A 16,653-nucleotide genomic window follows, 5' to 3' on the forward strand; every position below is an offset into this window, starting at 1 on the left:
GTATTATCTCTACAAGATAGATTATATTTATAATTTATCTAGATATGTAGAGTGCATTTATTTTTGCTTACGTGATATAGCATTCTGTCACAGAAGGAAATTAAAGTGGCCTGTCATGATTTGCTTTTGTCTTATTTTTATTGTATCTCATGATTCTCTAGGTGGTTGCAAATTCTACCATTTTTCCAGGGATCACTGTTAAACAGCTCTGAGTGTATTTCCATTATTGTCCATCCATCCTTGAAAAGATTGGCGCAACTTGTTCTTTCCCAACCATTAGAACTATTTCCTCCTTCCATGCGTTTCCATAATAATGACCAGTGATACTGCATTCCCATCGATCAATTTCTTAGGACTCCCAAGGTACATATCACTAAAGCCTTGTGAATAAATAATAAAAATTATGATAATAGTATTTGTTAAGGGCTTATTAGGTGTCAAACATCGTTCTGAGTGCTGGGGTAGATGCAAGCTGGTCAGGTTGGACACAGTCACCGTCCCACATGGGGTTCACCGGCTTAAACCCCTTATTACAGATGAGGTAGCTGAGCCACAGAGAAGAGAAGTGACTTGCCCAAGGTCACATGGCAGACGAGGCAGAGCCAGGATTAGAACCCAGGTCCTTCGGACTCCTAGACCTGTGTTCTATCCACTAGGCCTCGCTGCTTCTGGTTGTTACCACTGTTCTTGCCCCTGCTGTTGCGTGGCAGTGTCTTGGGTCAGGCCGTAACTGAACTGATTGTGTCTAAAGCTTGTTGCGTTGTTGTCTTTGGAGCCATTGTTTTCCAATCTCGACATTGCCCCTTTCTCCAATCTGGCCTAATTTCCAGTTTTCCAGCTCTGACGATTTTCCTTCTGGAAGGATTTCCTGGGCTCCTTTATGCTCGCTTCCACCAGACCCTTTCATCTTGTGCCCCAAGTGTCTCCCAGTTCATTTTCCTAAAGTTCATTTTTCTGTCTCTCCTCTCTGGGTGTGGAACACAATTACTTTCTAATTGCTTCCTCCAGGGTTTCCATCCCATTAAATCCTCAACTAATTTTTCCCTGTTGGCAAGGATCAATCAAGAAAAGTGTATGCTCTACTTTATTCATACCCTAGATGATTCTACTTTTTGCACTAGAAAATTGTCCCCAGTGCCATATAAAACCTTGAAATGTTTTCTCAGCAGGATCTGACGTTAGTGTCTCCTAGTCTAATGTAAGGGCAGCCATGGTGTTCTAATCCCAGTCCCTCCACTTGCCCGCTATGTGACCTTGGGCAAGGCATTTTACATCTCCATGCCTTGATTGTTATTCCTTTCATTCATTCAATCGTATTTATTCATTCATTCAATCGTATTTATTGAGCGCTTACTGTGTGCAGAGCACTGTACTAATTTCTTGGGAAGTTGGCAACATATAGGGACGGTCCCTACCCAACAGTGGGCTCACAGTCTAGAAGGGGGAGACAGAGAACAAAACAAAACGCTTATTGTGTGCAGAGCACTGTACTAAGCGCTTGGGAAGTACAAGTTGGCAACATATAGAGATGGTCCCTACCCAACAGCGGGATCCCTCCAGCTTGGATTGTGAGTCTCAGGTGGGGAAGAGGCTGAGGTAGATATGCAAATATTGAACCTACCCCAGTGCTTACACAGAGTAAGCACTTAACAAATGTCATTTTTATAATCAATGGTATTTATTGAGCACTTACTATGTGCAGAGCACTGTTCTAATCACTTGGGAGAGTACAGTACAAGAGAATTAGCAGACATATTCCCTGCCCATAATGAGCTTATAGTCTAGAGGGCTATATTAGTGGTATACCATTGTACTGGTGGAGAATTGAACAGTGATACCCACATCTATCTTGCCTTCCCTGTTTGGTTAGCTGTAATATACTTTAACCATTTTCCGTTTTCATCGACACTGTGGACCACCCCCTTCTCCTCAACATGCTATCCAACCGTGGCTTCACAGACTTCTTCCTCTCCTGGTTCTCTTCTTATCTCTCCAGCTGTTCATTCTCAGTCTCCTTTGCGGGCTCCTCCTCCCCCTCCCATCCCCTTACTGTAGAGGTTCCCCAAGGGTCAGTTCTCGGTCTCCTTCTGTTCTCTACCTACACTCACTCCCTTGGTGAACTCATTCGCTCCCACGGCTTCAACTATCATCTCTACGCTGATGACATCCAAATCTACATCTCTGCCCCTGCTCTCTCTCCATCCCTCCAGGCTCGTATCTCCTCCTGCTTTGAAGACATCTCCATCTGGCTGTCTGCACACCATCTAAAACTCAATATGTCCAAGACTGAGCTCCTTATCTTCCTTCCAAACCTTGTCCTCTCCCTGACTTTCCCGTCACTGTAGACAGCACTACCATCGTTTCCATCTCACATGCCCGCAACCTTGGTGTTGTCCTCAACTCCGCTCTCCCATTCACCCCACACATCCAATCTGTCACCAAAACCTGCCGGTCTCACCTCCACAACATCGCCAAGATCCACCTTATCCTCTCCATCCAAACCACTACCTTGCTGGTTCAATCTCTCATCCTATCCCGACTGGATTACTGCATCAGCCTCCTCTCTGATCTCCCATCCTCCTGTCTCTCCCTGCTTCAGTCTATACTTCATTCTGCTGCCTGGATTATCTTTGTACATAAATAAACTGGGCTTGTCACTCCCCTCCTCAAAAATCTCCAGTGGTTGCCTGTCAACCCGCGAATCAAGCAAAAACTCCTCACTCTCGGCTTCAAGGCTCGCCCCCTCCTACCTCACCTCCCTTCTTCTACAGCCCAGCCCACAACCTCTGCTCCTCTGCCACTAACCTCCTCACTGTGCCTCATTCTCGCCTGTCCTCCATCGACCCCTATTATAATAATAGAATAATGTGATAAAGAGAATAATCACAATAATGGCTTTATTATGTGTGTACTTCATGCCAAGCTCTATGTTAGGCACTGAGGTAGACACTAAGGTAATAAGATCCCACCATGGGGTTCACAGTCTCAATAAAAGGGAGAACAGGTATTGAATCCCCATTTTGTAGATGAGGGAACTGAGGCCCAGAAAAGTTTTAGTGACTTGTCCAGGATCACACAGCAGGTAAATGGCAAAGCCAGGATTAGATCCCAAGTCCTCTGCTGGTTGGGTAAGAGCTTGAGTTATTGGATTTGGTAATACAGTAGATAATACAATTCCTTGAATTTATATAGCACTTTCATTTTTTCCAAAATATTTTCACATCAATCAAGGGTCAGTAGAAGAGAAACAAAATGAATTCTTGGAGCAGTTGAGGTGTGAAGAGCCATACAGTCTATAGGGTCTTCACGTGACATGGGGCATCATTAGGGAAAGGAGAGGGACGGGGGAGTGGAGAGTGCAGGAGGAGAAAAGAGAAATGGGGACGAAGGTGGGGGAATGTTGGCTGTGGGGAGGAATTCAGAAGCAGGTAGTAAGTCAGTCATATTGATTGAGTACTTACTGTGTACCAACCACTGTACTAAGTGCTTAGAAGAGTACAATATAGCAATAAATAGACTCATTCCCTGCCCACAATGAGCTTACAGTCTACGGGGCAGGGAGGTAACACTGCCCATCTCCTGAGGCACTTTTAAGCAACAGGCGATGCCCCCGGTGATCTGTACTGGACTGCATAGGTGGGCGCCAACTTCCAGGAAACAACAGAGCTGGTCCCTGCCTGTGCTGAAGAGCCACATTTGATCCCAAGAGGGCATTACTATACGTAGCTTCCGAGTCCCCAACCAAAGTTTTGTCAGTTTCTCAATAGCCCTATGCGGAATGGAGGGGCAGTTAACCCCTAGTTAAACAATTTTTTTATGGTGTTTAAGCACTTACTATGAGGCAGGCACTGTACTAAGCACTGGCATAGTAGGTACAAGATAGGTTGGACACAGTCCAGGTCCCTTGTGGGGCTCACAGTCTTAATCCTGATTTTGCAGATGAGGTAATGGAGGCACAGAGAAGTTGAAGTGACATGCCCAAGCTCATCCAGCAGACAAGTGGTGGGGCCGGGAAGAGAACCCAGATCCTTTTGACTCCCAAGCCTATGGTCCATCCACTAGGCCATGCTGCTTCTCTTCTGGAGACATGAGAAAACCGAGGCATGGAGAAGTTGAGTGACAGTACAGGCCAGTAGCAGAGCTGCACTAGAGTGTAGACACTCAAACGTGTCCTCTTTCTACTAGCCCTCTGGCTCCTGGGAGTTTAACTGGGGGAAGGCCAAAGGACCTTTTCTTATTTCAGAACCAGGAGGGTTGACAGCTCTCCTGGTAGACTCTGTGGAGCCACTGGAATACAGCTCGTTGCCTGTAGGGATGGATTGCCGCAGAGGGAAATGATAAAATCACAGCGGCCAGAGGAGTTTCATTTCCTGCTGAAGCCCTAGGTAATTTTAATTTCTCCTCTTAACCTTGTTCTTTAATGTTCCTCTTTTTAGCCTGAAAACAGGCTGCATCTCACCTCTGTACACATCTATGCCCCATCCAGAGAAAATTGGTGAACCATTTTTGAGTAAACGTTTTGGTCAAAAAAGGTCGCTAGATCAGAGGATCCGCTGCTGTCACTAGATCAGAGGTTTGAGCATTCACGGTCAGTATCTAGTGCCTGTAGGTAGATAGGTAGCCCCATTAGAGCTGAGTTTCTCAAGGCCAAAGAAAATGCTAGGGTTTGTACAAATCTTGTGAGAACAAGCAGCCCAGAATTGGTGCTAGAACAGGTCTTGGAGAAGTGAATTTCGATTATGTCCTCCACAGAAGGTTTCACATAGAGCTGGCAAGAGGGGTGCTACTGTACCAGCAGCAGAAACGAATGCAGGATTGAAATTGCAGCCACTTCCTCTGCCGAAGTCTGGCTGGCTCATCCTTCATATGGAATCTGCATTAGGATCTCATTTCAGCCAGAAGAATGGCAGCTGTTTCAGTCAATTTCATATTCATTCATTCAGTCATATTTATTGTGCTTACTGTGTGCAGAGCACCGTACTAAGCGCTTGGGAAGTACAAGTCGGCAACATATAGAGACGGTCCCTGCCCAACAACGGGCTCACAGTCTAGAAGGGGGAGACAGACAACAAAATAAGACATGTAGACAGGTGTCATCAGAACAAATAGAATTAAAACTAAATGTACATCATTAACAAAATAAATAGAATAGTAAATAGTAAAACAGAGTAATGAATCTGTACAAACATATATACAGGTGCTGTGGGGAGGGGAAGGAGGTAGGGCGGGGAGGATGGGGAGGAGGAGGGGAAAAAGGGGGCTCAGTCTGGGAAGGCCTCCTGGAGGAGGTGAGTTCTCAGTAGGGCTTTGAAGGGAGGAAGAGAGCTAGCTTGGCAGATGTGCAGAGGAAGGGCATTCCAGGCCAGGGGGAGGACGTGGGCCAGGGGTCGATGGCAGGAGAGGAGAGAACGAGATACAGTGAGGAGGTTAGCGGCAGAGGAGCTAAGGGTGCAGGCTGGGCTGTAGAAGGAGAGAAGGGAGTTGAGGTAGGAGGGGGTGAGGTGATGGAGAGCCATATATCATATTGATAATAGTAATAATAATAATAGTACCCGTTAAGCACTTACTATGTTCATTCGTTCATTCAATCGTATTTATTGAGCGTTTACTTAGTGCAGAGCACTGTACTAAGCACTTGGAAAGTACAATTCAGTAACAGAGACAATCCCTGCCTAACAATGGGCTCACAGTCTGTTGGGGGGAGACCAACTTCAAAACAAGTAAACAGGCAACAATAGCATCAATATAAATAAATCGAATTTTAGATATATCCACATCATGAAAAACTAAATAGAATAATGTGCCCAGAACTGTACTAAGTACTGGGTTAGATACATGGTAATCAGGTTGGATTCAATCCCTGTACCACATGGAACTCATAGTCTAAGTAGGAGGGAGAACCAGTATTAAATCTCTGTTTTTCAGTTGGGAAAACTGAAGCCCAGAGAAGTTAAATGCCTTATCCAGCGTCCCAGAGCAGACAAGCGTCAGAGCCGGGATTAGAACCTAGTTGCCTTCACTCTCAGGCCCATCCTCTTTACATTAGAATGACAGAAGAATATTTTTACTCCTGTCCATCTTGGGAACCTCTGCTTGGGAAAGGTTTGTTTGTCAGTGTAGCTCTGCATTTGTTTAACCATGTGAATGTCTAAAGAACTGTCTGAGTCTAATGAAGTCCACATGAATGTGTGAGAGGGAGAGGTGTATGTGTGTCCATGCATTAAGATCTGACAATGTGTTTCCAGATTGTTTGGACAGAACAGGTATGTGTTGTATGTGTATTCAAGATTGTCCCCTCCCTTTGGTCTTTGAATTCCCATCTGGCCTCCCCACTGTCTAAGATGAAAGTTAAAAATAAAATCCTTCTGTGGGAGCCATAAGCAGGCTTTCAGGGGAGTTGGTTGCTTGTATGTTGGTGACGAAGTGTTACCAGGCAGCTGTGGGGAACCTAGGCAAATCCACTTCCACTTCCATTCGAAGGCCGTGTTCTGTGTCCTCTTCCAACTTGCTGTGGTGCACTGGGACATTAGGGTGGCCACTAAAGAATCTGCCCACGAAGGCACACACGTCAACTCTGGGAGTTGGAGAAATGTTGTGGGGACAGGAGCCAGGCTTGGACTACCCGTGAGCAAGACCCAGTAGGGGCAGGGCTTAGGGCTGGACTCGGCACCACTGCCTCTTATTCATTCATTCAATTGTATTTATTGAGTGCTTACTGTGTGCAGAGCACTGTACTAAGTGCTTGGATAAGTACAGTACAACAACAAACAGAGACATTCCCTGCCCACAACTAGCCTTGTCGGGGGTGGGAAATGGAGACAGATATCAATACAAATAAATAAAATTACAGATGTGTACAAAAGTGCTGTGGGGTTGAGAGCAGGGAAGAGCAATGGGAGCAAATCAGGGTAATGCAGACTTGCCTTTCCCCACCCTGGGCACAGAGAAGGGGCAACAGCAAACTGCCACCTGCCACTGTCATTTCACTGGTGAAATCATTTTCATACCAGAAAGGCCCTTCTGGCAATTCCTGATATCCTGTAACTGCATTCCAGACCATTCTCATTTATTTTCACTCCGTACCTGGGTTTTTCCTTCTGCCTCTTTGTGTCTCTCCCTGTTCTTTTCCTCTCTTGTCCTTTTTACTTCTGACAGATCTGCAGGAAACACAGATCTTCTCTGGCTAGTGTTCATTGGGAAAACTTATTTCTTTTTCTTCTTATTGTGTCAGCTTGCCCGCGGAAGCAGCATGGGCTAGTGGAAAGACCAAGGGAATGGGTTCTCATCCCAGCTCCACTGATTTCCTGCTGCATGATCTTGGTCCAGTCTCTTAACTTCTCTGGGCCTCAGTTTCCTCATCTCTAAAATGGGGTTGCAATCCCTCTTCTCCCTATTATTTAGACTGTGAGTCTTCACATGGGATAGGGACAGTATCTGACCTGTACACCTGTATCCATCCCAGCACTTAGAACAGTGCTTGACACGTAGCAAGTGCTTAACAAATACCATCATTATTATCAATTATTAGGAAATCCTGGCTCTGCCACTTGCCTGCTTTATGATTTTGTGACTCAATTTTCTCATCTGTATACAGGAATTAAATTTCTATTTTCACCGTCTCTTGGCCTGTGAGCCCCTTTCGAGATAGGGACTGTGTCTGCTTATCTTGTATTTAATCCCAGTGCTTAAAGCACATAATTCTGTCCCTCTTCATATCTGACAGACCACCACACACCCCATCTTCAAAGCCGAACTAGAATCATATCTCCTCCATGAAGTATACCCAAACTAACCTCTCATTTTCCCACCAGATTCACTCTTCCTTTTGCAGCAGCTACTCTTTTCGGGTATGTATCTCTTAAGCAATTTGATTCTCACCCCATTCCAGACCAACGGTATTTATTACCTTTCGGTAATTCATTTCAATGTCTGTCTTCCCCACTATACTGTAAGTTCCCTGAACATGTCTACCCTCAGTATTGTGTCTTTCTCTCCCAAGCATTTAGTACAGTACTCTGAACACTCAGTAAGTGCTCATTAAATACCATCGATGAACACATGCTAAAATTATTGTTACTGAAAGAAAAATCGAGGGTTTGATTACTTTCTAAATTATCTAAAATTAGAGTTCAGAAAATGCCAAGTGACACAAATTTTCTTTTGCTACTTTGAGATGTTTTAACTATTATTGTTCTGTAAATTTTCCTTTTGTATTTTGAGATTAGGAATAAAAACACGCCTAAATAAAAAAATAAAATGATCTCAGCTGCATGTAAATGGGCTAATCATGTTCAAATCCTTTGTGTGGGTCTATGGAGCATGGTTAGAATTGGAAGAGAAATTCTGCTAAGGGGAAAAGGCCTATATTATTAAAGCCTTTCTGTATAGATTGTGATCATCGTAATGCAACCTTTTTTTTTTTTTTTCAAAATATGCTTATAATTGGACCCAATGGGGGTCTTTTTCTTTGATCAGATCACAGTAACTGTGACTTTACACTGGAAAATGTCACTACTGTGAATCTTTATCACCTGTAGAGCTAGTCTTTCCTCTGATGCCATGTTCATTCCTCATTAGCATTATTCAAAGTTTAGTTGCTAATTAGGTTGACACTTCCATTACAATCATCACCTACAAGAACAGTCTAGATCGCAAGCTTTAAAGAAACAAAAATATTCTTCTTTTGCATACATTAATGAAGATTCAGTACTTGTTCTTCCTCGTCCTTAGAATGTGAACCATGATTGGAACAAGGACTGTCAGTGTTTAGTACAGTGCTTAGTGCATTGTAGTGCTTGGCACATAGTAACAAGTGCCACAGTTGTTATTAATGGAGAACCAACACAATTTTGGTTATAGGATAGTTTCATAAGGGAAACACAGTCCTATTTAGAAACAGCCCACATATTAGATTTTCAGTAGATTCATTAAATGACATTTAATGTAAACTTTGTTATATAGTAAATTCTCAACTTGTTAAAGGCAGTCTTGTAAAGCCATTTCTTGTTAAAAAGGACAGCACTTAGATTCTTTCTGAATTAACACTGTTTCAGCATTATTGCACATTACGACACATTTGACTTTAAAATACTAATTCCTTTATGGCGTTTCTCCGGAGGATTGGTCAGTAGTACGTTGGGGAAGTTTGTAGAAGAAGTAGGGAAATGGAGAAATTGTCTTACAAGTTATTATAGTGTGGGAGAGAGGGCTGGGGGTATGGAGTTGAAGAGGATGTTACCTAATGTCTAGATGGAGTAATGTGGGAAGATCAGACATTCTGTGATATTTAAGTTAAACCTGTTATGGTTGAACCTCTCTGATTCAAAATAGATACCTTAATGCACTTATGTAACTCATCTTCTTGCCAAGATCATTTTCTATAAAAGTGTTCATTCCATGTTTCTCCGCTCCTCAAGAACCTCCAGTGGTTGCCCATCCACCTCCACATCAAACAGAAACCCCTTATATTGACTTTAAAGCACTCATTCATCTTGCTCCCAATACTTTTGCTAGCTTCTTTCTACTGGCTTCTTTCCCCCACTCTAAACTGTAAGCTCGTTGTGGGCAGGGACTGTGTCTGTTTATTGTTGTATTGTACTCTCCCAAACGCTTGGTACGGTGCTCTGCACACAGTAAGTTCTCAGTAAATACAACAGGGAATGAATGAATTAATACTGCAACTCAACCTGCATACTGCACTCCTCTAATGCCAGCCTTCTCACTGTACTTCTGTCTCATCTATCTTGCTGCAGACCTCTCACCCATGTCCTGCCTCTGGCCTGGAAAGTCCTCCCTCTTCATAATAGACAGAGAAATCCTCTCCTCACCTTCAAAGCCTTTTTGAAGGCATATCTCCTCCAAGAAGCCTTCCCTGACTAAGCTCTCATTTCCTCTTCTCCCACTCCCTTCTGCATCACCCTTGCATTTGGAGTTGCTCCCTTTGTTCACCCCTCCCTCAGCCCTACAGCACTTAGGTACATAGCCATAATTTGTTTATATTAATATCTCTCTCCCTCTGTAGACTATAAACTCAATTTGGGCAGGGAGCAGTTCTACCAACTCTGTTATACTGTTATAATAATTAGTGGTATTTTTTAAGTGCTGATTAGGTGCCAGCCACTGTACTAAGCACTAGGGTGGATGCACGAAAATCGAGTTGGACACACTCCCTGTTCCACATGGGGCGCACAGTCTATCCCGCCTCTGCCAGTTGTCAGCTGTGTGACTTTGGGCAAGTCACTTAACTTCTCTGTGCCTCAGTTACCTCATCTGGAAAATGGGGGTTAAGACTGTGAGCCCCCCATGGGACAACCTGATCACCTTGTAACCTCCCCAGTGCTTAGAACAGTGCTTTGCACATAGTAAGTGCTTAATAAATGCCATTATTATTATTATTGTTCCCCATTTTACGATGAAGAAACTGAGGCCCAGAGAAGTGAAATGACTTGCCCAAGGCCACACAGCAGACAAGTGGCAGAGCCAGGATTAGAATCCGTGACTTTCCGACTCTGAGGCCCATGCTGTATCCACTACACCGTGCTACTTCCCTTTACTCTCCCAAGTTCTAAGTACAGTGCTCTGCACACATTAAGCGCTCAGTAAATATGATTGATTGACTGATCTTCTAGACTGTAAATTCTTTGTGGGCAGGGAACGTTACAACCGGTTCTGTCATACTGGACTACCTCAAGCAGTTGGTACAGTGCTCTGCACACAGTAAGTGCTCAATAAATGCCAATGACTGATTGATCTACAGTTGATCGAATAGACAGTTCTGGGTAATTTCGCTAAATATAGGGTATCCAACCTTGTTTCAGGGACCAATCCCCATTTATAACACTGGTCCTATGAGGAAATTGGTCTTCCAGTTGGATCTGTGACCTCTGGGCTTCTGCTGTTTGTCCCACCCTCAACCCCTCAGTATTTATGTACATATCTATAAACTCTACATTATTATTCATTAATTCATATTAATGATTGTCTCTCCGTCCAGATTCTAAGCTTGATGTGGGCAGGGAATTTGTCAACCAATTCTGTTGAACTGTGCTCTCCCAAGAGTTTAGTATAGTGCTGTGCATGTGGTAAGCCCTCCAAAGCCATTGACTGGTTGATTGACTGAGTGTGCCTGACAACATTTTGGCTTGAGACAGTTTTCAGGAACCATTTGTGTTGTAAATCCAACTTCTTCCTTTATCAGGCAACTGTGACAACAATGGAAGGTAAATGAAGGTTTGTGAACTGCACGGAAATCAGTTCTCGCCTCTCTAGTGTGTGTTTGTGTCATTGTTTAGCTAGCCACACAATACGAAGTGATGTAGAATGTGGGGAGAAAGACTTATTTCCTTCCCTAAATTATTTTTCCTCCCCAAATAAATTTTGTTACCATATGGCAATTTTCCTTATCAAATAAATTGTAAGATATCTACCTACCTTTTGATCGCTGTGTACTCCTTGGATTAGGTTAGATCAGAATTTTAAAAATGAAGCACTGGGTGGGACTGCCTTTCCTTGTAGTTGGTACTTTTGGGATGAAAAATCTCTTATCAATATTCGCCGTTCACCCTCCAAAATCATTGCAATTGCAGTTACATTGAACAATCATCCCCCACCTTCCAAAATAGTGAATCTGTGGCAACTCTCCCACCTCAATTGTGGGAGAAGTGTGTGTGTGTGTGTGTGTGTGTGTGTGTAATTGGGCATTGAAAAGAAAGTCAAGGGGTAAGTGAAGCCCAAGTGACCTCAACCGTTAACTCTACCTCGCCTAAAGGAAAAAAGCCAAACTGGCTTCATCTCCAATAAGAGACACATGTTCTGATGGTTAAAATTTTGCAGGAAAGCAGCTTGGAAGCAGTTTACGATAAAATAATTAAAGCTTCTTTATGTCAGAAGGCCTTGGGAAGAAAAAAAGAGAGCATAAACCAATTTGCATTAGCACTTTTCCATCCTCTCCCACTTGCCTTTCAATTAACGGACCAGCAGGTGCTCTCTGTGGTGGAAACGATAAGCTATCAAGAAGGAGGATGAGTTTCTGGCTGATCCGCGGACACCGGGGTTCTCCTGCTGATTGGGTTCGTACCTCTCCACTCCAATTTCGGAGGTGTTAATTTCACTTCTCCTCTCTGCCACGCAGGTCTCGAACTTGAAAAGTAAACTGAAGAAGCAGTCGACAGCCACGGGCGACGGAGTGGCCCGGGCTTTCCTGAGGGCCCAGGCGGCTCTCTTCGGCTCCTACAGAGATGCCCTGAGATACAAACCTGTAAGAGTCTCTCACCATTTCCATGTGCCTCTATCATTTCTTGAAATGAGGTAGCGGGGTTAATGAGCCTATACCAACAAACTGTAGAAAACTCTTTTTAAATTCAAATTGTGATGGCTTAGTAGAGAGTTCTGATTAAATCCAGATAATAATGATGATATGATAATAATAATAATAATGGTATTTGTTAAGTGTTTACTATGTGCCAAGCACTGTACTAAGCCCTGGGGTGGATACAAGAAAATTGGTTTGGACACAATCAATCAATCAATCATTCGTATTTATTGAGCGCTTACTGTGTGCAGAGCACTGTACTAAGTGCTTTGGAAGTACAAGTTGGCAACATATAGAGACAGTCCCTACCCAACAGTGGGCTCACAGTCTAGAAGGGGGAGACAGAGAACAAAACCAAACAGATTAACAAAATAAAATGAATAGATATGTACAAGTAAAATAAATAAATAGAGTAATAAATATGTACAAACATATATACATATATACAGGTGCTGTGGGGAAGGGAAGGAGGTAAGATGGGGGGATGGAGAGGGGGATGAGGGGGAGAAGGGGGATGAGGGGGAGAATTCTTGCCTTACAAGAATTCTTGCCTCACAATCTCAATCCCCATTTTACGGATGAGGTAACCGAGGCTCAGAGAAGTGAAATGATTTGCCCAGGTTCACACAGCAGATAGGAGGTGGAGCTAGGATTAGAACCCATGACCTTCTGACCCCACAGGCCCATGCTCTATCCACTATGTCATGCTGCTTCTCAGTGTGCTCTCTCTCATTCCCTCTCCTTCTCCCTCTTCCTCTCCCTCTCCCTTTCCTTCTTTCTCTTCCTTTCCCCCTCTCTATTCTGAGCATTAAAATTGTCTTGGGTATTTACGGATGGCAACTCTTAAATTAACTTTCCATTAGTTAACTGATGCTCAGAGAAGTTAAAGTGACTTGACCAATGTCACACAGCAAATAGTGGAGCTGTGATTAGACTCCATGTAATCTGGCTCTCAGGCCCACATTCATCCACTAGACGATACTTCTTCCTTTTCAATCATTGCATCCTGGGTCAATATGTTCCCTAGGAAGTTGCTGAGTAGGTAGTATTGGTTCATTTAAGAATGGTTGCCTAATCCTTATAATCTCTGTAAAACAGAAAATTAAAGCCGTCTCTTATCTCTGGACTATTCAGGGAGTGCCCACTTAGTATTTATGCTTAGAGCTCAGGCCATGGGAAGCAGCATGGTGTAATGGATAGAGCATAGGCCTGAGAGTCAGAAGGACCTGGGTTCTAATCCTGGCTCTGCCACGTCTACTGTGTGACCTTGGGCAAGTCACTTAATTTCTCTGTGCCTCAGTTATCTCATCTGTAAAATTTGTATTAAGACTCTGAACCCCATGTAGGACATGGATTATGTCTGACCTGATTAGCTTCTATCTACTCCAGAACTTAGTACAGTGCCTGGCACATGGTAAGCACATAATAAATTCCATCAAAAGGTGATAGGAATATTATCCATTGTCAGTTTCTGCTAAAGGAACAGGAGATGAATGATAGGAAGGAAAAGTAAAAACCCCGGGGGATAAAATTTTGTGTGAAATAATGTAGTGGCAAGACAATACAGAATGTTCTCTCCATTTTCCTTAATTCAGTCCAATTTGCAAACTCAAGTTTTGTTTCTTCTTCAGGAGTTTTGCTTTTATGAATAGTTTTTTGGTTTTTTAAATCAAATCAAATATGTCACTATGAACGGATTTCCAGAAGATTAAAAACTTTGTTATAGGGTATAGGACCTTTCACCTTCATTAATTAGGGTGATTGTCATGTAATATTTCTTCCATAATTCAAATAAAATTGGCTGAGCCCTAAGGCTTGGGTTAGTGATGATTGCCCCCAGAACTACCCTTGTTCATTTAGTTATGGAATTTACTAAGAGTTCAACTTTACAGCATGGCTAAGATCCACCCTTTCCTCCCCATTCAAACTGCTACCATGCTATCAGCCTTCTTGCTGACCTCCCTGCCTCCTGTCTCTCCCCGCTCCAGTCCATATTTCACTCTGCTGCTCGGATTGCTTTTCTACAAAATTGTTCAGTCCATGTTTCTCCACTCCTCAAGAACCTCCAGTGGTTGTCCATCCACCTCCGCATCACAGAAACTCCTCATCATTGGCTTTAAAGAACACAGTCACCTTGCTCACTCCTAACTCACTTCACTTCTCTGCTACTACAACCCATCCATTCGCTTTGCTTCTTTCGCGCCACCCTGCCGCTGGCCTGGAACACCCTCCCTTTTCATGTCCAACAGATGATTTAACTCCTCACCTTCAAAACCTTATTGAAAGTCTATCTTCTCCAAGAGACCATCCCTGACTAAGCCCTCATTTCCTCTTTTCCTACCTTTCCTGTCACCTTGACTTGCTCCCTTTATTCACCACCCCTGCTCCCAGCACCACAGCACTTATGTATATACGCGTAATTTATTTATTGATATTAATGCCTGTCTCTTCCTCTAGACTGTAAGCTCATTGTGGGTAGGGAATGTATCTGTTATATTGTTGGGTTGTACTTTCCCAAGCACTTAGTATAGTGCCCTGCACACAGTAGCCACTCATTAAATACTTTTGATTGATTAGTAGGTACCAAGTATCCTATTCCCATTTTATATAATAATAATAATAATGCATTTATTAAGCACTTACTATGTTCAAAGCACTGTTCTAAGCACTGGGAAGGTTACAAGGTGATCAGGTTGTCCCATGGGGGGCTCACAGTCTTAATCCCCATTTTACAGATGAGGTAACTGAGGCACAGAGAAGTTAAGCAACTTGCCCAAAGTCACACAGCTGATAATTGGTGGAGCTGGGATTTGAACCCATGACCTCTGACTCCAAAGCCCGTGCTCTTTTCCACTGAGCCACGCTGCTTCGTGAGAAACTGAGGCACAGAATAGTTAAGTGACTTGTCCAAGATCATATTTTAACTCGAGGCAGAGTTGGGTTTTCTGATTCCCAGTTAACTAGGCCACTGTATTGTATTCTCCCAAACACTCAGTACAGTGCTCTGCACACAGTAAGTGCTCAACTAATTCCATTGATTAATGGAATAAGAGTTTCCAATGGGACCAGAACTGTATCATCGGCTGCTCCCGAAACTCCCCTCCCTGGCCTGAGGCCAGTTCAGCTGATCGATTCTAGCAGTGGATTTTTCTTCCATCTCCTCTTCTTCTACCCCAGCAGCTCCACTGCCATTCCGTGGCAACAGAAAGGTTCTTTTCTGCCTCTCCAGCCCAAAGCAGCATCCTTAATGTTTTTTAAATTCTGTTGGAGTGAGTGCAGAACCACAAAATCCAGGACATTCTTGTCTAAAGAGGGCTTTCTGGTAGTGTCAAATTAAATGGTCAGCCGAGTGAGTAGTGTCATTAGTCATATCATGTCATTGAATAGGCCAGATTTGGGCAATAAAATCAAACTATATTTTTTTTTTAGTATTTTATGCTGTTGTTTCAATTGTGAAAGTAGATTCTATTGGACAGTTTTTAAAAATGCCCCTTTCTACTATGTGAAAGTATTGGAATTAAGGGTAGAGAATTGAAATTCAATTGATTTCCATCATTCGGATTTTGATTATACTCCTTTACTTCAGCAGATTGAAGGGTTATAGCCATGAATTAGAGTGCAAATCAATATTTTGATTTGGAAGCAGTGGAAGCAACATGGCACAGTGGATAGAGCACAGGCTTGGGAGTCAGAGGTCGTGGAGAGCTCCACCACTTGTCAGGTGTGTGACTTTGGGCAAGTCACTTAACTTCTCTGTACCTCAGTTCCCCCATCTTTAAAATGGGGATTAAAATTGTGAGCCCCACGTGGGACAACCTGATATCCTTGTATCTACCTCAGCACTTAGAACAGTGTTTGGCACAAACTAAGTGCTTAACAAATACCATTATTATTACTATTATTTTCTGATTATCTCAACTAGCATCTTTATGGCATAGAACTATTAAATTAATCATTCAGGGGTATTTATTGAGCTCTGATTGTGTGCGGAGCACTGTACTAAGCTCTTGGGAGAATACAGTGTTACAGAGTTGTTAAACGTTCCCTGCCCATAACGATATAGAGGATTAAGTAAATAAAATTTCACTAAGTAGAACTCAAGTGCCTACCAAGTACAGAGCATTATATTAAGTATAAACATGATAAACATGATCCCTGCCCTTGAGGAGTTTACAGTCTAATGGAGCGGACAGGCAGAAAGTTATTTAAAGTTGGGAGGAAAAAGAATGGAGATATGGGTAAGAGAATTAGTATGTCATTAAATAGTTGAGCTTGTAAATCGATATGTAGAAACCATTTCTGTATACTTAAAGGTTGAGGTATGTGGATTTCCTTTTTAATGG

General features: G+C 43.0%; 1 protein-coding gene across 2 annotated transcripts in view; it reads left to right on the forward strand.

The window, feature by feature from the left end:
- Positions 1-16,653, forward strand: part of DENND1B (DENN domain containing 1B) — a 330,783-nt gene that overhangs the window by 231,184 nt on the left and 82,946 nt on the right. For both annotated transcript variants that reach the window (XM_038744737.1, XM_038744739.1), the window contains one exon: positions 12,131-12,256. In XM_038744737.1, coding sequence (XP_038600665.1) covers positions 12,131-12,256 — 126 coding nt within the window. The remainder of the gene's footprint in view (positions 1-12,130; positions 12,257-16,653) is intronic.

This window comes from Tachyglossus aculeatus, chromosome 4, assembly GCF_015852505.1.
Source record: "Tachyglossus aculeatus isolate mTacAcu1 chromosome 4, mTacAcu1.pri, whole genome shotgun sequence".
In the NCBI taxonomy this organism is placed as follows: Eukaryota; Metazoa; Chordata; class Mammalia; order Monotremata; family Tachyglossidae; genus Tachyglossus; species Tachyglossus aculeatus.